This window comes from Plectropomus leopardus, chromosome 9, assembly GCF_008729295.1.
Source record: "Plectropomus leopardus isolate mb chromosome 9, YSFRI_Pleo_2.0, whole genome shotgun sequence".
Lineage (NCBI taxonomy): Eukaryota > Metazoa > Chordata > Actinopteri > Perciformes > Serranidae > Plectropomus > Plectropomus leopardus.
This window is the reverse complement of record NC_056471.1, coordinates 24,013,275-24,040,252: the sequence shown is the minus strand read 5'-3', so window position 1 is coordinate 24,040,252 and position 26,978 is coordinate 24,013,275. Positions and strand designations below refer to the sequence as shown.

Below are 26,978 nucleotides of genomic sequence, written 5' to 3'. Positions count from 1 at the left end.
ACCACCCATAGGCCTGTAGAGGGGGGTGGTAATGCACCTTTAACACCAGTTGCCACCCACCCACCATAAACCAGAAGAAGATGAAGACAAGATCATCAATATTACAAGATTCTACAGGCTCATAAAATTATTTTCAGCATGATTGTTTTGGCCATGGATAATAGCGCAGCGCTACCCCACGATTGAATCTATCATATAACGTTAGTGACAGCTGTATTGTTGACTCATGTAATGCTAATATTAGCAAGTTAACAGGACTGACTAATTAGCTATTTCAGCTCAATGATACAACATTATGTGACTAAATGTAACATGAATTAATGTTAGTACATGTCCTTGTGTGTAAACCTGATTTTTGGCCTGAGCCGTTAACCCAGGGTACTTCACGCCATCATGGGCCCTGGCTGTGACTCAGAGGTAGAGAAGTTTAGGTTTGGTGGTTGGATCACCGGCAGCTCCAGTCAACATGTCAAAAGTATTGTTGGGCAAGATACTGACATACTGACTCCCAAACTGAGTAGCAGGTGGCACCTTGCACTGTAGCCTTGGCTACCTGTGTATGAATGTCTGTTAATGGATGAATGTGACTCTTGATGAGAAAGGGCTTTTAGTGTTCAAAAATAACAAGAAAAGTGCTATAAAAGTACTGGTCCATTTACAGTCAAAGAGGGTAAATGGCTGCAGAAATTACACGTCTAAAAAATATTGACCACAGTTGAGATTGTTCTGTCCATTTATTGTTTACATTGTTAGTTAAAACCTTAACAAAGTGTTTTAAACTGTCTGCACAAAACGTTTAACATGCTGCTGACTAGAACTAAGATTTCTTTTTGTATTTATTGTTTTATTTATTGACATTACTTTGATTCTAATTGTTTAAAATCTACCTCAGATTCATGAAGTGTTCTGCTGTTTAGCAAATAATTGGTAAATAATGATTTGACTTTTTTTAACTGTTAAAATGATCAATTTTCGACTGATGGGGATTTTTTTATTGTGATTACATTTTTGCCATATCGCTCAGCCCTAGTTTTGTCATTTGAAGATTGTCTCTTGCATCAAGAAAAACATGCAGTCTATAAGGACACACTGATTTTTGTTGTTTTGGACGTAACCTCAGACAAAAATAAAATGTCTTTTATCCAGATGTAGTTATTACTGATAGGGCTGAAGGGATGCATTTTAGTCCTTTACTCATGGTCACTGAATGTGTTGATGTCTGAAGTCATGTAAGGCTTATTCTGTATCCAGAGAAGCATCCCTTATTCATAACTGCATGACAAGTAAATTGTAGGAAAAAAATGGGGGCTTTTGGTTTTGTTTAAAACTTTAAAACCCATTTATAAGAACATGGTCTTTCTTAAATAAAAACATATCCCTGTCTAAAATCGAGTTCTGAATAAATAAATCTCGTATATATTCAGCCCCATGGTTGAGCTGCCCCATATTTTTTTTTATATCTGACCTTTCAGTGTATTTATGTATACACACACACACACACACACACACACACACACACACACACACACTCACCACACATAAATGAAGAAGTAGCATACCCCTGCTGTAATTGAATTGCCATTACAAACTTTTGTGAGCGTATTTATGTTGAATAGAAAAGGGAATTGTTAATTTCCTCAGATTCTGTAGTTGCTATTTTCAGTGGTTGTTCTGGGTGTGCACACACACCATGGTGCCTTGGCCACTGCCCAGTGTTTCTTACAAAGTGAACCCTGCAGTGTTATTTTCATGCTGTTTCCAGCCTAATACCTCATTGTTTCTTTTTGTGCTTTTTCCTCAGCCTGCCTCTCTGTTGTGGTGCGCTTGTCTTGTCTTGTCTGGACACAAGATGTAATGCCACCAGCCTGATTATTGAGAGAATGTTGTGGGCCTAATTGTGTCTGTGTTATCAGCAAGTTGTAGTTGTGCAGACATGAGAGAATAAAGCAGTCTATAGATTTTGTTGTTTTTGGCCACAACAGAAAGAAGATAGAGGAAGAAAAAAAATTAAAAAAAAAAAAAAAAAAAAAGAAGAAGAAAAGCTCACAGTGCTTAGAGATATACACATATTTTTTTTGTTGCTGTCACCCGGGGTACAAAAACACCTCAGTATGGACAGAGTGAAAGACAGACAGATAGGAAAAAGAATGAAAAAAAGAAGAGTAAAGAGACTGAATTGGAGAGACAGGGGTGAAATGCTTGGCCACATGGTCTGGTGGGAAATCCCCCACTGAGCTGGGAGCCCTGCGCCCTGGTGGCTAGATGAAATGTCTTATCTGCCGGCAGCAGGACTCTGTCCTTTAAGTAGAGCTAGGGAAAACTCATTGTCCAGCCAACCAGCATCTCAACTGATCCGTACTCCCTTTGACCTTTACCATTGCTGCCACCGACACATGCCAAACTTTAGATTGCGTAAAATGTAAGATTGCTCATTTATATAACATCTCTCACGTCTGTGTGTTTCCTCGCACAGTTGTGTTGACAGCATTGTTCATAGGTCATATTTGTTTCATAAGGGAAAGGGTGAGACACGTGACATTTACCTGACTGCAGACTGTCTTTTACCAATCCTTGTGGTATCTTTCCTCTCAACTAATCTACCAACTTCTAATGAGCAGGAAATTAAGTTGTAACGTGGCTATCATACAGCATGATATGCACTAATTGCTCAGATTGTATCTGTATTATTTTTTACAAAGAGCAGCAGGGTGCTCCAGTAATTTTCATTAATTACACACAAAGAATGAGTAATTAGATTTTTCATTATTTATTTTACAACTTTTTGTCTATGACTTTTTTGTAAGTGTAGGGTAAAGACTGGGGGTGTGTGTCTTAATATGTTTGGATTCATTACCTCCCAAGATCAGTGTTGCAGGCATTATGTGAAAATGTTGAATTTTCCTTGGTTTTTCTTTGAAAAAAATCTGCCGGGCAAAGCCCTCTGTTCTGTCAACAGTATCAGCTTAACACCACCAGAACGTGTTCTTGCAAGTCACTCTTCTCCCACATGCAGTTATTTTTGTTGGTCCAAACCTGCAAGGTGTTGCTGTAAACTGTCATATGTTCTTTGTCAGCTTGAGTTATCAGGGAAGGATGAAGGGCTTAGAGCAAGCTCGTGGCTTCTGTGCCAAATCATTTTATTTAGAACGGCAAAACAAGCACTGTTTGGACATCCTCATGCTTCGGAAAATTGTATGTCAGATTCAAATAATCAAATCAGTAGTTAAAAGTTGAAGGGATTTGTTTCTGTGTACAGTTCTGCTACAGTGTTGGTTGTCATTTTTTTGTCTCTTCTTAAAGTGAGGTTTCAGAATAAGCTGATCATCTGTTCTCTTCTTCAGCATTTAGTTTGGCAATGAGTCATATCATTCTAGGCCTGGGGAATATATTGATACTATATTGATAGAGTGATTTGAGACAAGATTTGATTATGTTGTCTTTTCCTGGTCTTAAAGTTCCAGTGTGTAGAGTTAGGGGCATCTATTGGAATATAATATTCATAACTATGTTTTTAAAATCCCCTGAAAATAAGAATTGTTGTGGATTTTTTTAGCTAATCAGCACCTTGCAGATTCAACGAGGAGGAATAACATAACAATGATGGCGAGCGCTATAATAAAGATAGATATGCCGTTGAAGCTGTTCTGAATTAGTATGTTGCTGAACATAGTATCTAGTTTTTTACTTCGCTCCACTCTATTATTAAAACAATGGCAAAACAGGTATGTTGGCATGGCTACTTATTGCTGTCTACTTGGAATAATGTTAAATTTAGGCAGGTATGTTGGGCTCTAATGATAACTACATGAAAATCAAATCCCCCTCTCCCACGAAAAACTGTCAGTGGTTTCAGTGTCAGACTGAGGATGGAAAAGGAGTGTAAGGAGATGCTAATTCTGTCTGATATGAGGCAATATTGAGGTATGAAGTCAAATAATAAAAATTAAAAAAATTTAATTTTCTCCATCTTGCCCAGCCACACGCCTGTCAAATGAATACAGTGTGGTCATGATTTTGCTACAAGGGAAATGTGTATTTTGACACAAAGCTTTGGAGGATTTTCATATTGGACATCTGAAGAAACCATTGTAACATGTTCATCTCACGCTGTGATAAATTACAAAGACGCAAGTGCAGTGTCGTTCCTCTGTTCTCGCATCACTTGCTAATTGCTGCTCTTGATCACACAACACTGCAAGAGATAAGAGATTTGAGAAAATATTGTTTCCACGATTTCGTATGTACGGTATGCGTATGACGGAGAGAGAAAGAGAGGGGTAGCACGGCAGACTGGATGGAAGAAGTGGTGGCAATCAGCTATCTCCCAGCTCTAGCTTCTCTGCCAGACACATTGCCGCCATGTGGTTTTCCAGTAAGCTGACAAAGAAGCTGAATAATGTATCTATCAGTCTGCCTGAGTGTGCCGAGCACTGGGCACTGAGGAGGCTGCCAGCTTGTTATAGGCTCATTACAGGTGAAGATGACATGTGGAGGTGCAGCCGCCTTGGCATTGTCTCCCTGCCCTGCCCTCGATAGAAGGCATAGCACTCTGTCACTCCCCATGGCAAAGAGAAAGGGAGACAGAGGTGAGAGAGGAGGAGGGAATGAGCCTCAATGCTCCCCTAACCCCCCAAAATGAAATTGACAGGCTCGCTGAAGTAATTGCTCCCAGCACTATTTTCTTTGGCAGGAAATACTGTTATCGACAAATAGGGGATTCAATAAGCGGCAGGAGATGAGGCTCTAGGCTGTGGTCAAAAGGCTGTGTCTGTCCTCTACTGTTGAGGTTGTCTCCTGATGCTCTATCTCTCTGGCTTGCCCTTTCTCCCCCATACTCATTCTTTCTCTGTTTGTATCTCACCCCTGCTTTCTCCTCACGTCTCCCTCACTCTCCAGCTTCTGCTTTTTTCACTTTGTACGTCCTGCTACTTCATCACACACGGCCCACACAACATCTCCCTCCCTCATCCCTGCGTATTTCCTTGCTCCGTTTCTCCAGGGCCTCTTTTTGACCATTTTGTTCTGTTGACCATTTTTGTGAGCCTGAAGGGGAAAACTCTATTACCCAATAGCCAGCAGGTAATGCCACCTCCCTCTAATCCTCAGATTGTTTCTCTGCTGCCAGTGCAGTGGTGTAATGTTGATATTATCCCATAGGATTCCATTGATTTGCGCTAGGGTCATGAAAAAGCAGTTTATGGTCAGTGTCTTTGGTTTCCAGAGGTCAGTGCATGCGGTGAAACCAGAGCTCGAGCTTTTCTGGACATAGTGGTATGCCTGCTGGGAACTACAGAGAAGTAAGAAGATAGATACAAAGTGCGTGATGTGTTTCCCTCTCACTGCCCTGTGCGTTATCGAGGAGGTAATGTTCTGAAAATGCAGCCGCATAATCGGCCACATCCAAAACTGGAAAAGCAGTAATTCAAGAGGCGTGTTAATATTTGAAATGGAGAGTGCTTTTTCACATCATATTGTCACTTAACTTTTATATAATTTACTATTTCACAAATTGTTTACACCTCTGTGTGTATATATATATATATAATATATATATATATATATATATATATATATATATAATTTGTATTACTGTCCACATGAACTTTTATTACTATGTTTTATTTATGTTTAAGCTATGTTTTACTGTTGTATGCCTTAGATTCAGATTTTGCTTTTATTTGCATGATTTTCTTTTATATATATATATATATATATATATATATATATATATATATATATATATATATATATATATAATATATTTAATGAGCATTGTTGAAAAGTGCCTGAGGCATAAGATTTTCATTGCCTAAAACTGCATCTTGATGTGATGCACATATGATAAAAATAAAGAACTTGATCTTTAACTCATACTGTACATTCTCTTGCTATGGGAGTAAACATTATGTTCTGATGGCCCTTGCGGTATGTAGCCACAACATATGTGGTTTTTCTTTACTGATTGTACTTTTGCCATAGTACTAGCACCTTGACTCAAGCTGTGCACGGGCATTTTTCTATTTTTTCTATTTTTGTTATGATGGCCCTGTTTGTTTGCCAAAAAGTGGATATACTTACAGCTGAATATCAAAGTTTTATCAGTAGTGTCTAAGTTTCAGTTCAATTTGAACCAGAGTTCATGATCATGCTGACAAGCTGTCCTTGACAATGCCACTGAGAACATTTCATTAAGCTCTAACACCTCCTAAGTCAAGCCTCGGCCAAATGGCAGGTGATTGGTCTTCAGACATGCATGAAACCCACTGCAGGGGCTTTAATACATCTCACCTGCCATTATCTTTCAGGCTTTATTCAGCACAGCGGTGACATATCGCCTCTCCACCGTCGACCCAACTGTGTTGTTTTAGCATTTGTTATTCATCGAAAACGATCCACTGCACACATCAATGTGTTTTGAAAACCCCAGCCTTCTCTACAGTAAAAACAGTTGGTGATTTGACTGCTGTGATGAGTGCAACAATGCTCAGCCTGAGTATATAAATGCCAATCGTTGTTAATCTTTTCCCTCCTACCCTTTTGGAGGACTTTCATGTGCTGTATGTTGTTCCTGCATTCCTGGCATGATTGGATCAGGGCACATGTGATGCACTGCTCCAATCAGTTGTTTAAATGATTCTGGTCCCAGGCCTTTGGTAGGTCCCTGTCAAGGGAGTATCTGCTCTATTCGATAATGAAGACTGTAGTTCAGCCTTCTTCTTAATAGGGAAGAAAGCCCCTGGAGGATCTATAGGCCCATTCTGCTAAAAGTGTCTTAAATTAATGAGCACTTTTGTTCAGTTTGCCAGTAAGGGACTGTGTGGAGCTGCCTAATGGTCCGGATACAGTTCAGGTACAAGTTCAGTTAGAGTCTAGACCAGGGGTCCCCAAAATCTTTTGCATTCATACCGTTTTTATTGACAGTGGGTATCACAGCTGAAATAAAAGTTAGGCTCTAAAGGTCCAGGCACACCAAACTGATATCAAAGACCGAGCGATGACAAGGGCTGACTGTTATGTCTTTATGTCACCTCTGTCTCAGCAAAAAAGTTTCAGTTTAACACACCTCAAAGTCAACAGCCAACTAAGGGCTCATTTAGGCTCAGTATTACAAATGGAGATCGACAGAGCCCTCTGTCTGTACTACAAGATCATTTTGTTGGTATTTCTGCACTTTTTCGGAGAGCATACTGATATAGTCGGAACAGGACAGTACCACCTGAGATCATGGAGGCAGTGTAGCGTAGTTCGAGCTAGATATGACTGTAGGAGACAGCGAAGGAATTTAAATAACCGTGAAACAGAACAAATCTGTAATACAGGACAGCTTATAGTAATATATAGTAAAATTACTCTTTTGTGAAATGTTTGATTCTGCCCTGTAGTGGCATTTATTTTCATATTGAAAATGATGTTTGCATGTTTAAAACAGAGGATTTTGTTTTTGTATGTAAAAGTAGTCTAAATGATTACTAAAATAATCACATCTAATATAACAAGTTTGTTTCACTGTCATGCCCTCTTGATTTAAATCATTTTTTCTCTCACTTTGATTTCTTTTCTTGTGCCTTTAGCTTAACTGCCTATCTGAGGGATTTCATTCACCAGTGTGTTCTGGCATCTCCAACACTGATTTAACATGCTGAATTGGTCAAAAAAACTGCCAAAGGCCAACTAGTGTTGTGTAGACACCCCAAAAGCCAGGCTGACAACTGCTTACCAGTAGCCATACATTGACTGACAGCTGAGCATTTACTTGTTGTGTTAGGGCCTGTATGTCCAATCTGTTGGTAAGGAGCACTGTTCTAGACACAGTATGTCCAGGATGTGCCTAAACGTCAGATTTTCATCTTTTGCCTTTGGCAAAATGTTAAAAAGGCAACATAGAACTAGTTAACTGCTGAACCTGAACAATAATTTCATCATGCCTGGATTGGCTGATTATCATATCATGGCATTAGTTCAGAATGATTTTTATACTTCTTTTTTTAGAGGCCTTCATAAGTAACCCTCGGAGGCATACCTTGGATACGCATAACCTGAACAAAATTATTGGGCTGTGATTGAAAATGCTAATTTCCTTGAACTCTGTACATGATAATGTAGATTGAGGCTTCACAATCCAAAGTCTAAAGAAAGAAATCGTGTGTTCTGGCAGATGCAGACACACACACACACACACACACACACACACACACACACACACACACACACACACACACACACACACACAGTCATAGTTCATTGACTATTAAGGGTAAAGTTCCATACAACATTGTCCAAAAGTGAGTCAAACATGAATTAAATGAACTTTTCTTTGTGCTCTGATTTCAATAGTCTGTTAAACCACTCCCACTCAGGGATTTTTTGATTGATTTTTTTGAAGTACTTAAACAAGCAGGGAAAAAAAGTAAATGTCATGGTTGTGCCTGCAATAAAGACAGTTTCACATTGCTGTCTTAAAAACTTGAATAAAGTCCCAGCATTTCACCTTGGGGATTTGTTAAGTGTCTGGAGTATCTGTTTTTCTCTTCTGCTCCATCTAATTGAACTTTCACATAGTGTATATCTGTTCTTATCATTTTCATTATTTTTATAGTCAGTTTCAAGAAAGGCATGTAGAAACTGTGTTAGGCCAAAATGTGCAACAAAGAGTCCTGTGGTAGGTAATAGTTGAAAAATCTAGATAGTAATGAAGGATTCTTGCCTCTCCTTATAGCCTAATAACTATCGTCAGTCAGACAAAAGCTAAGCGAGTCACTCCTCCACATTCACCCAACAGTGCTTAAGACGAAGATGAATGGGGTAAGTGTTCATATGGATCAAGCTGTGAAAGACTGAGAAAAGACAGAAGCACAAAAAAAGATTTATAGCTAAATCAAAGTATAGTTTGGAATATGAGACTATTATGTGAAAGTACACTCTTGGGTTTAACTTGCTCTTTTTTCTAACAAGTGCTGGTATCAAAATAGCAGAAGAGATGAAAATGTTTAATGAGAATGGTAGAGAATTACAGTAGAAGAAAATAATGGTTTACTGAAGCATAACAAAATGAATGATAAGATTAAATCTTATTTGTGGAGCGTCATTGGTAGATGCTTCTTTTCATGTTTTTTTTTGTGTGTGTTGCTTGCAAAATGTCCTCATGAAAAGGGTTCCTACAGATCCTTGAAAACCTGAAAGAGTGCATTGAATTAATCTAAAATACCATAATTGGTTTTAAAATGTATATGTTAAAATGTTCTTTCAAATGACAAGACAAGAATATACAGAATGTCTCTAACATTAATGTCACGAAGATAAGGATAGTAGAACAAAAAACACTTATTTTGTTTGTGGCCAGGATTCTCAGATTAGAGGATCCACTTCCTGCTAGTAATTTGTCACTGTAGCCAGGACAATATCGAGAACTGCAAATGCAACAAAAAAACAGGGGTGGTATTTAACCGAGATTTCACGGCTTGGCTAAAACTGGTACAAGGTAATGCATACGAGCAACAGTGTATTTTATGCAAAAACTCGGCATGATGGGAATCAAGGTAGTAATCCTGCATGCAAAGTAAGAAACACAACAAAAAACTCACCAACAAAGCCAAATATTTTCCAAAAAAGCAATATTCTAGTTACAATGCACTTTTTGCAAACTCTTCCCAAGAGTACATAAGTAGAGCAGATTCATTTTTTTTATTTATTTTTTTTATTTTTTATTGTAAAATTGATCTTCAGTTTCAATCTGAGTTGCATTAAAAAAAGTCTTAATCTAACATAAAGGTGTAGGAGTTCTGATATAGACATTAAGGTACTTGACTGCTTGTGCTTACATTTCCACTTTGAATATTAAATATAGTTTCGATGCTGGTTGTGATTGGAACTGCTCCTGTTCAGCTTTGGCAGGAGTCAGTCCTGCAGTGATGAATGTGATTTCACATCAACTTTTATCAGATAGACACTGCTAGCCATTATTAAGCCAACATGAGCTCAGTTTATATCTAAGGCATTGTTATTGGTAGCTTGCTGTTGTTAGACTGCCTCTTCTTTTTCCAAAAAAAAAAAACTCCAAACAACTTTGTTCTTTCATGTTGACTGTGCATTGCAGGAGAGCAGCAGGCCTCTCTTTTCTCCAGATAAATGAGCTAGCTTATTACTTCCCAAACTGCCTATTAGCTCAGCTCACTTTGTGGGGCACCAGCAGTCTCAGGATGAACACAGTGAAGATGATTGTGTCTAGTCTGGTTCAGCATATGTGATGCTGTTCTCATTTTGTATTGTGTGGTACCTTGACTCAACCCCCACCTGAAATGTAGCTCATTTTGACAACAGGACCTGAAAATGACTAATTTAACACATATTTGTTATTGCAGCCTGTTCTGGGAGTAGAGCTAATGTGGTAAAATTAATCAATTTGCAAGCAAAGCTTTTTCATTTGTATTCCTCAAATTGATGTTGATTGCTGGACTGCATGGAAACAATGCCAGACCATAGAGCCAATCAATCTGTTACTTAGGAATCAAGCTGTAGCTCAATCTAGTGTACAATGTTGACTACACTGTATGCTGGGAGAATGATTGTGTAAATGTGTGTTTCCCTGCTGTGGTGTAAGTGTGTGTATTGCTGCCAATAGGTAGTCTCATTGTGTAAGCATCAGTGTAGCAACATGTCCCTAGAGCCCTCTGTGAAGATTATACACGAGAATCCATTTACTTCAAGCAGGAGCTGCGGCAGATAGCACGCAGAGCCTGTGTTTGGCTCTCCCCGAGTACAGTCCATCATTAGAATATTGGCTGATTGAGGGAAAAAAAAGAGAAATTGGCCAACAACTCTCTAGGCACTCGGTCATCCTTTTTCTTTAACACAGAAGTTTTTGCCAGCTTTCATCACTAGCATCTATGGCTAAGTCTGTTCCTAATGGTCTAGTTTAATATGACTAAAAATGTCAGGTCGGTGCCAACAGTGTCCGTTATCGTTCAGTAATCTTTCTTTGTATTTAGGAAGATGTTGATGTAAATCATACATGGATGTCCTTCAGCTCTGTCCTCAAATTTCTTCTGTTGTTGATCACCATTGTTGTTTTTGGCCCTATTACCAATGTGTTACAGTGTATGACAGTAATCTAATAACAGTCCTGTTTATATTTTGTTTTCAGGGTGGACTAAGGAACAGCAAGCATGAGTGCACACTTTCATCTCAAGAATATGTCCACGAGCTGCGTTCTGGCATCACAGAAGAAAAGCTGCTCAATTGCCTGGAGTCCCTCAGAGTGTCTCTCACCAGTAACCCTGTCAGGTTAGTAACATTACAAGCTTTTTCCTCACACTGCAAACTGTGCCTTTTGTTCTGGGTGATATTCGCAAAAATCATCGCTCAAAGCGCTTTCTGATTGTCTCTTATTATCTGCATGATGATAGAAGGTTCATTAAAATCAAAAGAAGACTCTTAGAGGACTTTTTGCTAGCAACAATAAAGACAGATACTATGTAGTGTCAAGATACAGCACTCGCTGTGAAGGATCATCTGTATCTTTAGATGTAGATTTTACAGTCCCACAATGGTTAAGAAAAAAGTTAGGTGGTTCAGTTTTTCTCTGAAGGATGCTATGTTAAGTACCCAATTGAACAAACACACAATAGACATGCACTGCTGGAAATACTGCACTGTAATGTCGACACATTAGTACCCTTTTCCCACCATAATTATTCTGTGTATGCAGGCTTTTAAATGCAACACTTCTCTGCTGTAGACAAGTATACCTATCTTTTTTTCCCACTGGTGTTTCAAATTGACATCATGGATGGGCATGGAAGCAGGTTAGTAAAGCAGAAAGAAGCAGGAAAGCCAGTGAAAATTTTACGATGATCGCTTACTTATTCAGTCTCTCCGTCAAAGTCCATGCCAACTAAATTTGGAACGATGTTTGAGCTCTCATTGTATGATAATGGGATAATTGGTTTCATATTGCCATCACTACTGATTAAAACCAATCTGAACTGGAGCCAATGAATATCAGAATCGTCAAAGAGCTTATTTTTGGTGATTATCGAAAATTCCATTCAAAAATCCCATAAGGTTTTTGACGAGGGAACCAGTGGGATGCTAACTTCATGATTGGCCTACAAAAATGTCATTCCTTCACCACTCTATTAGGGTAATGTTATATGAAGTGATTTAATGTCTGTGAAAAAATTAATCATTTTTTTCTGTGGTCTTGGCCACGTTTTTATGTGACATGATCCCAACTAGACAGCTGTAACTATTTTATACTATATGTATGAATGGACCAGCAACACTTAAAGGGTGCAGTGGCAGACCGTGTACTGCGAACCCACCCTGACTGCACTGAAGAATCACTTAGCTGTGTTTGTGGTAGAGCACAGCACAGTGGATTTGACGAAAGCCCAGACTAAGTGATAAAGTGCAAGGACAGGCGCAAGCTGCACATAAGAGCTCTCACTCATGCTATCAAGCTTTTTTCTGTTGAGAAGAATTTACATTTCAGATACATTTTATTGCAAGGTACTGACTGTTGTCCACCTCAGTGGGATCTAAACACAATTTGGGTTGTCATGATGGGAAGAACATTTTAGTGTAAAAGGCTTCGTATATACCATTAGTTGCCAGTACACCTAAACAAACGCAGTCTAATACAACATCTTTGCAGTATTTTATTCATAAAAGTTAGAATGCTTTCTTAACAGTTTAGAGAGGTGGTAATTCATCTTTATAATCTGTATGGAGGCTGCAGTTTGTGGTGCAGTTGAATTGCATAGCATTACAATGACACTGTCATATATCGTTTTATCCACCCCATATATATCAGTGAGGATAGGCTTACATACATACAATAACATAAACACCTCTCCATATAATGCAGCGTAGTTTACCAGCACCTAGAACTACATCCTTTAAAATAATCCTACAGTTAAATAAGCACCTCCTAAAGAACAAAAATGAATTATTGCAACGTTCATGATGGTAGGTTATATTCCAGGACTGTGTAGGTGTACCTAATAAAGTGGCGTTTATGAACCTGGAATGTCTTAAAGATGCAAAAAAATTGTACTTCTACTTTTGAGAATTCACAAAGTATACTCTATCCATTTGTCTATTTATTTTCATTTTAAGAGCAGAAGTATGCTTTGAACATGGCTTTCTACAGCTGTATCCCTCTAAATGTTAATTACTCCTCTCCAATTACTGCGGTCCCCCAACGTTAATCACAGCAAGTGAATGTCTGCTGGAAACCATTTACTTCTAATTGAATGTATGTAAAGGAACTTCATTGGACTTGTTCCATGTGGATTGATCAGTTATGTTAGACAAGATGGACGCCCAGCTTTTAAACAAACACATTGAATAGTGTAGCTGGCCAAACGAACACAAGCTTATAGTCACCAGAACTGTCATTCCAGACCACTCTGTCCATTAAGCTCTAACAGATAGGAAGCGTGGTTTTCCCCATCAGAAAGCCAGCCGTTCTGAGACCTTAATAAGCTTGTGGCTCTGTGTCATGTGTACAACCTGCCTCTGATCTACTGGACCAAAATAAAACTGGCCACAGTGTGCACTGTTTCTCTTTATCTGTGAGAAACCTTTAGAAAACTGCAGTCAACATGATTTTAGATGTGTTTTTTTGGTACTCAGCTCTGTCCTGTTGAGCCCTGATTGTCTCTCGAGCCATTCATTACGAAGCCTCACTGAGTTTGTAAGCCTTGTCTCTACTTTTTACCCAAATTCTCTGCCTTCTCTCTTTAAATGGGATCTTCAATTTTAATTCGGTCCCGATAGTGCAACAGAACCCTTAGTGACAGCAGATCCTTTAAATTATTTACCAGCCCACTGTTGAGGAGATGTTTCTTAATGTGAATCAATGAATAGTGCATATTAAATGGTCATTGGATAAGTGGAATACTTTTTTATGGTAACCCTGGATACAGAGAAAGGACCTGCCAGCATGGCCCCAGAGGAGCTTTTATTTAATCTGTGTGCTACCACCAGCATTACCACTGCATCTCTGCATTGAGCAATTTCAGAAAAAAAAGCACAAGGAATTGTGTGCTCTCGCTAAAACCCTGCACTGCTCGAGGCAACCATTCATATGTGCATAGAGTGGACATTTTTATTTTAGAGCAACTCTCTTCTTCTGTTTAAAACTGTGAGCCAACCAACCAGATGAACATGACATGTTGGTTTGATTCATGTATACAAATATATTCAGTTGGTACAATTAGCTACTGATGCATACACAAAGGAACCGTAGATGGATTTATAATGCTGATCATGAATTCAAATTTAAAGTATGTCATATAGTTTAATGAATAGCTAAGTAATTATTCCTTGAGTGATTGCAGAGCTGTGAAGCCAGTCTCCAAAGTCTCCAGCAAGCTGTGGGGAGTCAAGTCAGCTCATCCACTCAGAAAGGCCAACTTGTGCCGAGGGGATGTAAGTCAGGCCAGGCTTGCCCTCTGGGTGTTTTCAAATGGCTGAACCTTTGACCAGCACGTAAGGGACCACTGCTTTATAGAGGAGTCGCCTCCTACGAATGGCCACCTCCACGCAGGAGAGGAAGCCACCTTTTGAGTGGTGTGTGCTGGACTGGACCATGCCAGCCTCGACAAACACCGGTCCTCAGCTCATCTTTACGCCTCTCATTATTTCTCTCCTGGGTAAACTGTCCTGATTGTTTTCTTGAAGCATGGATAAGGTTACTCCTAATGAATATGAATGCACTTAATTGTCATGGATCACGGCACACAGGAAATCCACATTTGGTACGTTACTCTTCTGACTTCACTATGTTAATGTAACCTTTGTATGCTATGTTATCTTATACTGAAAATATCCATGAAGTAGATGGCTGAGCAGTGCAGTCATGCTTGTTTTAATTTACACCTTAGAATAACGATCTGACGGTCTTCTTTTGAGTATTGATATTTTGGGGACTTTATAAATTTTAGCTAAAAAAATGAGCAAATTCTTTGGTGAAAGCTGACTAGTAATACGCCTGTGTAAATATAGAGACATACTGGTAATTTGTGCATAATATACTCCAATGTACTTCACCTTGCTGGTTACAGTATACCACTAAACAGTTTTTTCTCATTACAGAGACAAACTCTCATTCGAACAGAAATGCCAGTGTAATGCCAAGAGCTGAGCACTTCAAATTTTTTCTCAAAGCTGAAAAGGCCACACAAACTCTAAGGTTGTCTTGCCTGTGTTCATTATTAGAAGAATTAGGGGGCTCAAACTAGCCCAAAATACTCAGATGAACGCATATATGGGACTTAATACTTTTGACTAAAATAAAAAATAAATACCATCAGTTTATCAAGATCCATGAGCAAGAAATTGAATCCAATCTCTGTCAGAATTCAGTAAAAAATGACTGTAGATGAGCTGAAAAAGTTGATCCTTGTCTAAAAATTGGACTAAATTCTTTATCAAGAAATGTTTATGTCAATGGATAAATAATGGCTTAATTTTTGCCCTGATCCTTAATACATGAAAGGCAGATTTATATTCCTTTATATTATTGACATAAAGAACAAATGCTGTGATCTAATGTTGAAATACTTGAGATAGTTTTGATATTTATGTGATGATTAAATCAAAACCAGCACTTTGTTTCATTAAACTTTGAGCCTCATTATATACACTGAAATGAAAGTCTCACCATCAAAGTGTTGCTGCTCTTTCTCAGTTATTGCTTACCATTGCTTTTTGTTTTTCCTGTGATGTTTGGGCAGCCTGCTAATTTGCTCCCAGAGGCCTGTGTTTGTCTAATAGTTTAATTGGCTGGGCTGTGCACCTGTTTGGCAGCACAGGTGGCCACAGGGCCATTGTGCTGAGGGCCTTATCTCCCAGGCACTTCCACACAGGTGTGTGGCATGCAGCCTTTGCAGATCCACCCACAGATGGCATTGCCTGGAGCACCCGCCGCTTACTCTGTTTCCACTCTCTTCTCCTCAGCTGCCATGTTTTCCACTTCTCTTTCCGTCAGAATTTCCCCAGCCAATTATTTATTCTCTACTTCATTCTCCCCATTTTAATTTTGTCATTTGGATACTCTCTTCTTAATTTAGAAGTGTCAGATTGACTAGCCACTTTTCATTAATTTCTTAATCCACTGATGTGAATTGAGATGCCAACTTACAGAAAATTACAAATCTCTTATTTTCTCATTTAGTGAGAGAGAAATACAGCAGTGTTTCAGTCCGGCCTTCTTTTTTGCACTCATTTCACAGTTTTCACTCTCTGTCTCACACAGAAACACTGTAATAAGATTCTTGTTAAAATATGTGAAGAAATGTGATATTTTAACAGCCTTTTTTTTCACTAAGAACTAAAGCAAAACTAATTTATATTGTAGTTGGATTTTATCTGTGCCTGATGGGGCGTACCCTACTTTTACACTTGATGTGATAATGTCAGTCTGAAGCTATGGGGTTAAAGCTCACTCCCTCTGATCTAACTCAGCTGCAGATCCATCAATACACTTCCCGTTATAAAAATAGTAGAGTGGTTTTAGCGTTTTTTAGCAGCAGAGCACACATCCATGGCCTCAGCGTTTGAGCTCCCTATGTTTAGCCCTCAGCATTACACTATGACTCTGTCAAATCCCGACAGTGACTTCCATATTAGATCTGCTAGCTCTCAGATCCCTGAGACATATTTAAGCAAAATTGAACTGGGCTCCTTACTTTTCATTATGTGAAATCTTCACGGTACGAGTCAGACATTTTCTCGGGGGCATTTTCTTGTGGGGTCTTTTTATGGAGGCGGGAGACATTTGCTGACACCGGAGTTTCTCTCTGTGTCTGGGTACTCAAGGTGTGGGTTGTTGTGATGATCTTGCTGCTCTGCCACACAGGGTTTCTCTGAGTCTGAATCAGTCTCACCAGCTTTTCTCAGTCGAATTCGTGTAGCTTAGCACCGAGGGTTGCATGGAACACTAGTAATGGGCTTTTTACGAGCTCTGAAGTTACTACGCCTGCTAACATAAAGCTGCTTGTCCTATTGACCGTCTGTTCTAATGCACAGCTTGATAAAGCATTGAATAACATACTGAAAAACACAAACATTTCTGCCAAGTACAGTGATGGTGCTCCCCATATAATGATTAAGCAAAGACCCTAAATGAACAAAGAAATTCCCTTATCTCATAATCTATATGTATTATTTTATAACAACACTCAGATCACCTCTTATAACCAGAAACATTATTTCTAGACAATCAAACTACAGTGCAGTCATTCAGATATTACTGAAGGGGAGAGTGTGGTCAGTTGGAGGAGTGCCCCTTTTTTTATCTGATCAGAAAGCAGCTATACTTGTGCTCTTCACCATGCTCATACTCATCCACACCCTGTTCACTTTCAATTTTTTTCCCATTTTGAATTCTCAAGTTTGGCGTTTTGGTCATCGCCACCAGAAGTGACTTTTGGATGAGATGGTGGAGCTGTGAATTGAGTGAGGAGCTTTCGGACTTGTAGGCTGCAGCGATGCTTCGCATAGCGCCTGTCACTCAAGCAGCCGCCCTTAAATTTATGTAGCTTTTAGTTTTAATAAATTGTCAACGGGTGAGTTCAATAAAAACTTTATCCCCTTTACATTTGTCATCAATTTTGCAATGAATGTAAGATGCCAAAACTGTTTTGTTTATTTCTGCCATAAATAGGACATTTTAACATCGATGTTTATGGAGATTGAATTGCCAGCCTCAAGTGGACATTCAAGAAACTGCAGTTTTTGGCACTTCCTAATTGGCTTGCCTTTTCATCTCCAGGGGTTGCCACTTCTGAAAAACTTAAAAAGTTGTTAGCAGACACTTGTATTTAATCAGGAGTCAAATTTGTTTTAGTACTGATCAGGTAGTCTGTGAGGAATGGAAGTTTATTTCCTGTTGATAGAAAAGTGTCTTTACCGACCCCTCGCTCCCTTACATCATTGTCATTACATTTTATGTGTAGGGCACTTACTCATACAATTAAAACCAAGACAATTAAAAGGTGTTAAAAAAGAGCCACTCCCTTAGCGCAAATGTTTTTTTTAATTAGTAGCACTAACTGGTACTCATCCAGACTCTGCCTCCCTCGGCCTGTTCAGTCCACTGTGTGCACAACAGCCAATCAACACCAGCACAAAGGAGCATCTGTCCGCTTGCTGTTGTGACTGTTCGGACAAATATGAGCATCTCAGCGTCTCAGCGGCTGTATACATGACCCCTTAAGAGCTTCAGTCAGAAATCTTGTCTAGCACAGACACAAAGTGTGAATAGAGGCTCTCAGTGCAACTGCGGTGAGTTAACACTGCACTGATGAATGACACTTGTTTGAGGACTTAGGTACAGTAGACATCAATGGGCTAGCGCTGTCTGACATAAATTCTTCACAGAGATGAATAACTGTTTCAACTCTGTCATTTTTGATGTGGAAATAGCTCCCTATCTCAGTGAATCATCCATAATTGATCCTCTGTATTCACTTTGTTATCCTGGATAGTGCTTTTGTAAGCTCAATCAGACTCCATGTCAATTTGAAAATTTTAAATATAGCATTAAAAAAAATCTGATGTCCTTAGTAGAGTTCAGCGGACAGACTACCCTAGGACACATGACAGTCTGATGCCTTTGAAATTTCTGGATCAAGCACCATTTCTTTCCATCGCTTTGTAGAGTAATGGAAAAATAGCTATTTGATTTTCTACCGTGACGATCAAGATTTAACATCCTCCAGGAAGAAGGGAGGAGAAACAGAAGATATCCAAAAAACCTAACCTGTCAGTGCCATAAAATATGTTGTGGCTGTTACCGCTGCAAAGAAGTAAAGTGGGGGTGCAAGCTTTCCGTTGGGATAATTTTCTTTGCACCATGCTGTGGGACTCTACTCTCACAACTCCCAGTGTTATTACGAACCACTCTCCCCCTCCAGGCCTCAAACAAGTTTGCTCTGTCACTTGTCAAGGAGACACAAGACAGAAAAGATGTGGAAATTACATAATGATTTATCAGAGGTCTGTAGGCAAAGGTTTCTCTGGTGCTCAGTGTTTTTGAAAATAACAGATATAATTCACTCATTTGTGAATCCACTTATTTTTGTCTTTTACATCTCAGGATGGTGCAGTCATTCTCGTTTTATGGCATTCAGAGAGATTTATTTGACTGTTAAATTTGGCACAAATGTTATGACACTGTCTTCAACAGACGTGACGAGCAGCCAGAAATGAGCAAGTTAACTAGTTTTTACCCTTGCGGCTGACTCCAGAGTTGACGTTCGCCCTTCTTCCTCAGAGGCAGTGAAAACGATTTTGGAGACATAAATGTCCTCAGTGCCTGGGTATATTTTAAGAGTGATGCCTATTTCATTTTATGACACCATCTGTTAACCTCCAAGATACCCATATCTGTAACGGCCCCAACGTGATACATACATAATTCAGAAAGATCTGTTTCTAAATTTGGCCTTGGTTCATATTTTGGAGGGTATGATGCCTTTGGACTCAAAACAATGAATTAAAAAACATGCATGGTTTACATGTTATATCATTAAAATATATGCAGAATTTTATTGATTTCTCTTTTTTTAAATTCAAATTTTTATTGATTTTGAATGGGTTGGTAAATGACAGCTTAACATATGAGACATTCCATTGGCAACAAGAAAAATAAAATGGCTACAGAATAAAGGAGATCCGTACAGGAGAAGGCATAACAAATGTATAAATTAAATTCCCCCAAAGTGATTAAATAATATGAAATAAAAATAGATAAACGAAATTTAAAAAAATAGGCAGAGGAAGACATTACAATAGTTTCATTTCAAGGTTTTAATACAGTGTGATATAATTCCAAAAATATCCCCAGATTGCTCCCTTGGCATGGTTTCTGTCAGTTATCCTGGCCAGCATGTATTCATATGAGGTGGATTTTGTCATATAATTGACACATTCTTTCATTTCTGGGGGTTTAGTGGATTTTCAGTACCTGTGAATTTTTCTAGCATCTGTAGTGACTCTGACCATCCTCTCTTGACATGTTATGTACTTGTGATCTGTCTCCTAGTCACGTGCTCTTCACGACACTGGCAGCGCCTTACCCAGCCAGTTACTCATGTGTCTAAGAGTTTTACTCCAAAAGGGTTGAATAAGCAAATAATCTCGAATACAAAGTGCTTTTTTCTTTTGGCATTTCCGCCATGAATTATTAGTTTGTAAATCCATCAGATGTAGTCCAGTTGGTGTTCAATAGTACTTGTGTATTATTTTATACTGAGTGAATTTGCTTTTGGATTTCCTGACAGGATGTCTAATAATTTTACTATGATTAGTTTTTATTTTTCTGTTGGTTGTATTTAACAAACAAACTTAAGATTTAAAAAACATTTGAGAAGGATATTTATCCAAATCTGGTCCAAATTCTAAGAGTGACATATTTCTGTTCCTACATCTATCAAGCTTTCTAACTTATGGAAGTCATCTTTTCTGCTCCACGTTTTAGAAGTGCTACAGAGCTGTCCTAATGTTTTAGTGGTTCCCAGCAGATATCATTTGATAGCACAAACATGCACGCACATTCTGGGAGGCGTACACTGACACTTTGCACAGGGTTTTATACATTTGCTGTATAAGGTGACAGCAAGAAAAGCTCGAACAAAATAGCAACTTTATGGCTTTGAAAATAGAATACATTCTTTCAAAGAAGTGCTTGCCACTGCATTTCCCCCTTCTCCTTGAAAGATGAAACTCATCTCCTCAGAAGCCTGAGGGAGGTGTGGATACATCACATCAAACCGAAGATCCTTTTTCTGATCTTCCACAACACATACAGATTCACTGTATACAGAACAATTAGAATAATTGGTCTAATCAATCTGCAATCTGCTGGCAGTACTCCTGGCTTCTGTCTGCTGTCACCTAGAAGTAAGGACTGTTGTGTAGCAATCCTTGATGTTGTTGGGGGGATAATTAGATATTTCAAGAGTGTTTTGCACTCCTCGGGGGGTCATTTCAAAGTGACTAGGGAGCATGGTGTTCTGTCAGCTGTCTGCACTTAATAGTTGATTTAATTCTGATCGAGACTTACACTCCCCAATCTCACACTCGCACACATACAGGCACACACTATTGTTGCCTTCATTTGAGTTTTGCACATCCGTTTACACGCACGCACGCACGCACACACACACACACACGTACACACACACACATTTTTTTTTTTTTTTTTTTACACACACACACACACACACACGTGTGAGGCCTTAGCTTCAGTCTTTGTTAGAACCACATTTTTGGAATCAAGCTGTGACTCAAATACCATTTCGGAGCAAAAAGGGCTCCTTTTGAGTACTGCACTGCTCTGGTTCCAATGCTTGCTTCGCAATCCCAACAATCACATTCTTGGGGTGCTGCGAGCGGTGATATTTTGCTCAGACTGTGTGTCTGTCTTTACAGTGGCTCACTGATGTTTTTTTGTGATGAAACGTGTTGAAGTGAAACCATTTACAGCAAAAATGTATCTATTGAGTAAAAGACAAATTAGGTGAGCTAAGTAACAAGTGTTTTTGCACTGTGTAGCCATCACATGTTCTCTTCTGTGATATACTTAAGGACTGTGCCAGCCAGCAGGATATAGAGACCTGAGTTATCATCAGGACAGCTCAGTGGAGTGACATAGCACCTGTCACTTGGATGGAGAGAGTGCATGTTTCCTGGAGTTACATGTGAAGGATATCAGCTGCTGTTCTCTTTCAAGGACAGCACAGGTCAATGATTTTGGCTCTGTGTACGTGTAACCTTGGTTCTAGCACATCCATCGATGATCTCTTAAATATTTAACTCACTTTTGTGTGAGGTGAAGGATTGTATGAATAAGGGTCAACAAAACAACAGACTGTGTGTTGGATTTAAATAATTCTGTGAAGGATTTTGAAAGAAAGATGTGTTTTTGTTTTGCTTGTTGGTGCTTACAGGTTATAACCTACTTGTTTTTGTCTTTTTTGGCTTCATGCAGTTTCATATCTAGGATGTGGGATGAATTCATCAATAGTTGTATGATATGAGATTATAACCACCTAGATAGCTTGTTCCAATAAAGGGTAATCCTTCACACTTAAAAAAACAAAACAAAATAGCATTGTAAGGCAAGCTAGTAGTGTGTCTCTGGGGATAGCAATGTCTGTCTGTCCATCCATCTGATGATCTAGTCAGTTCACTAATGGTTTATGTTACCTTATGCACGCATGTATAGCAACTTAGCCTAAAGACCCGCACTGCACAAAAACCCACTAACATGATCTGTTTTTTTAATTCATTCGGAAGGTTACAATCAACATTCACTCCCAGGTCAAATGACAATGCAGGCATTTATCGGCTCCAGCTCCAATTGCCTTCTATCGGCATGAATAGAAATACAACAACTGTGTGAATGTGCTAATTTTAGCCTCTTACTGGCGTGATGCAATGACTGGCCACCAGAAAATACTGTCTGACTCTGCCCAAGAACCACTAAAACATTGTTTCAAGTTAGTCTGCAGTGAGTTTGAAAGAGAGACTGAGCAAGAAAGAGAAAAAAAAGAATTGCCATAACAACTTTGCTGGCATCCATACTGCTTTCTACTGTTTATGTTCCTATTTTCCATTCCTGTTTTTCAAACAAATTAGTCTTCCTTTTTCTTGTTTTATTTCACACCACACGTGATAGAATTTAGGCTAACAAAATAAATAAGTGATGTATTTTGTACCAGTTTTGCTGTAAATTGTGTTAGGTCTTATTTTAATGTTGTTCACACTGTAAATACATGCAGTTATTATCTTGTCTGCGCCTAGCACTGAATACTCAGTTATGTTGTTGTGAACCTTTGAAATAGCACTCAGTTGTCACTATTTAGTGTCAAGCAACCACTTAAGAGAGAAAGCATATATTAACAAATATTTTATGACTTGAGACGGATAAAACAGTCCTTTAAGAACCTTCAAAACAATAATTATTTTATGAACTTTGTAAGTGAGAGTTAGAAATGTAAAATCACAAAAATGTTCACAGCTGCACCATTGCCCAAGAAAATGTGTTATTATATGAGCTCAGTGTGACCATGTGTGACTGAACATGTTTTCGGTTTCATTTAGTGCTTCTATGTTATTTCTTTTCAGTGGACAGCAGTTAAAAAGGCCGTAAACTTTAATATTGAAAATGTAGGGCGACAGATTTAGATTTTAATCAAACAAAGCTCTAAAGGACACATAAGACACATTATAAAAAATTAAAAACAAAACTTAGAGCTATATTTTTTTTTTCTTCAAATGTTTTCTTTTTTGGGATGCGTTGAACAGAAAAGTACTGTAAATATTTTATATCTAATATCTGCCATCTGATATGCCCTGTGCATTATAGTTATTTCAGCCAGCTATTAAATTGATCAAAGTATAATGTAGCTCCATGTTTGGCATGGTAAATCACTAAGCAGACACTGGTGGTGCTTGGTTTCAAGCTATAGTTTTCAGAGCTCTTTGTTTCACGGAGCTTTGGGCTTCACTTGGAATACTGTAGCACTGAATAGGTCAGTAGTCCCACAGAGGGACAGTTGTATGGCTCTGCCTGTAATACAATATGAAAGATATTGCACTTGCACAGAAGCTTTCAATAACAAAGCTCCCCACCTAGCCGTGATAAAATAATAACGCTGGTCTATAGACTGAAATCAATGCGTGTACAAGCCATCTAAACACGAGACCAGCGATCAGTCAAACAGAAAGGGTGAGCGAGTGTCTGCCTCTCACTGTTTCTGTCGCTGTTGAGTCACTCACTGTGGCTGGTGATGCGCAGCAATCTTTTCATCATGTACTAACAATTCCCTTGCCAAGTATTTGTAGAACTCGACACACACTCTACACTGTTCTCCACACTCCTTGCTGTGATATTGCGCCCTACCTTTTAACATTAGACAGTATAATATACGCTGTAACTATTTGTATTCCCTTGAGCAGGACACTGAACATAGCCTGGAGTGGCACCAGGAGTACCACTCTGTCCACTCAAATGTATTCACACCGTATGTGTGTGGCAGAGGAAATAAAGAGAAGCAGGTACGGAGACTACATGTATAGTAACTGAAGAGCTTTTGCAGATTATTTTGTTCATGCCCTTTCTCAACGTTTCAGTGAAGAACCTTGAAGTTCAGTTTGAAGTGAGCGATGTCAAGACTGTCTGAATGATGTAGTGAGGAGGTGATTGATGGAATGTCAGTTTTTTATTTTTTTTATTTAAAGCAGTGCAAAGGCTCACTGCTGCTTCACTTAAAAAGAAATACCATTATATATATATAAATATATATATATACATACATACCTTTATAAACAGAGATAGATGTAGTGCAGACATGGCAGTATACATGTGCATATTTTCTTGAGGTGGCTTCGTGCTTAGCACTGTTGTCTCACAGCAAGATGGCCATCTGTGGTGTTTCTGTGTTGAGTTTACATATACTGCGATTTTCTCCCTCTGTCTGATTGTAAATGTTTGCCCTGTTATAGACCAGTGACCTGTCCAGGGTGTACTCTGCCTTTTATGAAATGCATGATGTTAAAGTCCCCCGTGACCCTGAATACGATAAGCAGTATAGAAATTGGATGCACGGATGAATATTTGCTCATGCATAACTACATTTGTTATGGCAGCACATGTCAGAAAGTCAGTAATGTCGTTTGGTCTTTTGGGGAATAAATGTCATTTGACAGGAAGACAGATGGTCTTGTCACTGCAAGACATTTTGACTTTGTTGTATTAAGTTAACAGCAAGTCCACAGCATAATGTGCTTTGGATGTGGCTGAAATGTTCTTAAAGTCTGGGTGAAGTACAATCAGAGATTTCTTTCGCAACACATTATACATGGAAGAAAAAACTTGTTGAAAACATGTGGAAAGACTATAAGGTACACAGCACGACATTGTGGAGTTTTTTAGTCCACGAGCTCTTTTAGCTCTTTCACTCTAACAAAAACATGAATAAACATCTTTGTTAAATGCAACAACCATAGAAACAACGAGTAAAATAGCCGTCAGTAATGAAACTTTCAGTCTTTCAGCCTAAATTTACTACCCGATGCGGCAGTTACTGCTCTCTGCTTTGTGCTTTGTGCTAACGTTTAGCTGCTGTTTGCTGCTGAAAGTGTCTGTCCATGTGCGGGATGTGTACTGTGCTACCATAGACTGTTTGGGCCACTGGTTTAGCTGCTAACCAGAGTCTATCGCTACACAGTGACTATGTCATTCTTATTCTGACGCTGTGTGCTTTGTGCTACAGAGTTAGCTGCTGACGAAAGTCTGTTGCTTTGCAGCGGCTTGTTCTTTAACTCAGGGCCCTGAGCAGACATACCATAATGGTCTTAGAGCAGAGAGTACTCCTCGTTTTTTCACTATTATGAAACCTAATTATATGTACTTGCACTTTTTAATCATTCAAATTTGGCTGGGTGGTGAATAACACATTTTTCTGTGATATGACAAACTCATAAGGTATTTTTGCTTTACATGAACTTAGCTGAACATGCATCTTACTAGTAAACATCTTGTTTACATCTAGACACTTATTTTAATGCTAAACTGTTAGATTTTAAATGCATACATTTTATAGCAGTTCCCATAACATCAACATATATGTGTACAACCATAGAGGTTGAACAAGATATAAAATAAGAAACTGCATCCTTAAGACCGACCATACATTTTTCATTAAGCCTGTAGAAAATACATGATTGCAGAAAGTAACACAATTTGGTGGCACTTAACTCGTGAATTATAGCCATCAATATTAGATGAACAAGTAGTCCCATAAGTTAATGGAATCCTTGAAAGTATGCCCACATTAGAAGAGCAGACTGATAAAGAACGGTTCTGACCTCTTGTTCCTTTAATGTTGAACTGCTACATTGATATTTTAATGGCATGGTAAACAAATACATTATGTTCGATCAAATGGTGCTTCAGCTGCCTCTACAATACAAATGTTCTTGCTTTACTGCAGAAGCAACAATGAGAATACTTATTGGTCACACTGTAAGCTTGTGAACTTTATTGATGGTAATCATATTTTAAAATAAATGTGTTTTTTGTTAGGGATAGGTTACAACAAGCAGGAGTTGTAGTAGTAGTGCTGTCAATATTAGTATTGTTATTGGTGTTATTTGTAATAGTATGTCATCTACTGAGGCAGTTTCTCAGATGAACAGAGAAAGGGCATTGCATAGCCTCGGGACAAGCACTGTAGAAGTACCATCTCTCATTTTCTTTGTGGTAACTTTGGGGACATTTAGAAGGCAAGCTGCAGAGGACCTAAGGGTATACGTGAGGGGACAGAAAATGATAGACAGTCTGGGATGTAGGGAGGAGTCAAAAACATTTAGTGCCTTAAAAACCTTGAGGAGGACTGCATTGTGTTGCAACCTGCAGCAAGGCATACATTTTTGATGAAAAACTTTCTGCATGCACAACCCTTTTCTTTTGTGTCTATTCTGTTTCAGACCTGAAAGAATAGAGAGAAGGTAAACATGGAGCAGACTGCAGAAGTTTTCCACAAACATCTGTTGCAAAATTTCCAATTTATATCCTGATTTAATTAGTGCAACTCAACTCTGTTGAAGATATTTATTAGTAAAGCTATCTGACTCCAGGAAAACATCACAAGTACCAATGTTTTTATACAAGTTGTTTGGAGTATTTGTGTTTGTTAAAGATTAATCGTCATCCAAGTGTCCAGTTGAATGTCAAAATATACCAGTCCTACCCTTTGGGTATGTGAAAGCACAGAGAGTGTAAGGAAATAGTGTTAACTAGTGTGACATGAAATCAAAAAATTGATCATTACATCAACTGGCCTTGTGAAATGTGTAGAAGGGAAGTTGTTTGGTTTTTTTTCTAAAAGTTTGAGCATTGCTGTTAAACAAATTTTGAGCTTTTACTGTTGACACATTGTAAAGTAAAATTTTGGCTTGTT

At 38.6% G+C, this 26,978-nt stretch overlaps 1 protein-coding gene across 6 annotated transcripts in view; it reads left to right on the top strand.

Annotated features, from left to right (window-relative positions):
• diaph2 (diaphanous-related formin 2) overlaps positions 1-26,978 on the top strand; it is a 462,271-nt gene that overhangs the window by 103,672 nt on the left and 331,621 nt on the right. For all 6 annotated transcript variants that reach the window (XM_042493107.1, XM_042493105.1, XM_042493108.1 and 3 more), the window contains one exon: positions 11,141-11,280. In XM_042493107.1, the coding sequence (XP_042349041.1) occupies positions 11,141-11,280 (140 nt within the window). The remainder of the gene's footprint in view (positions 1-11,140; positions 11,281-26,978) is intronic.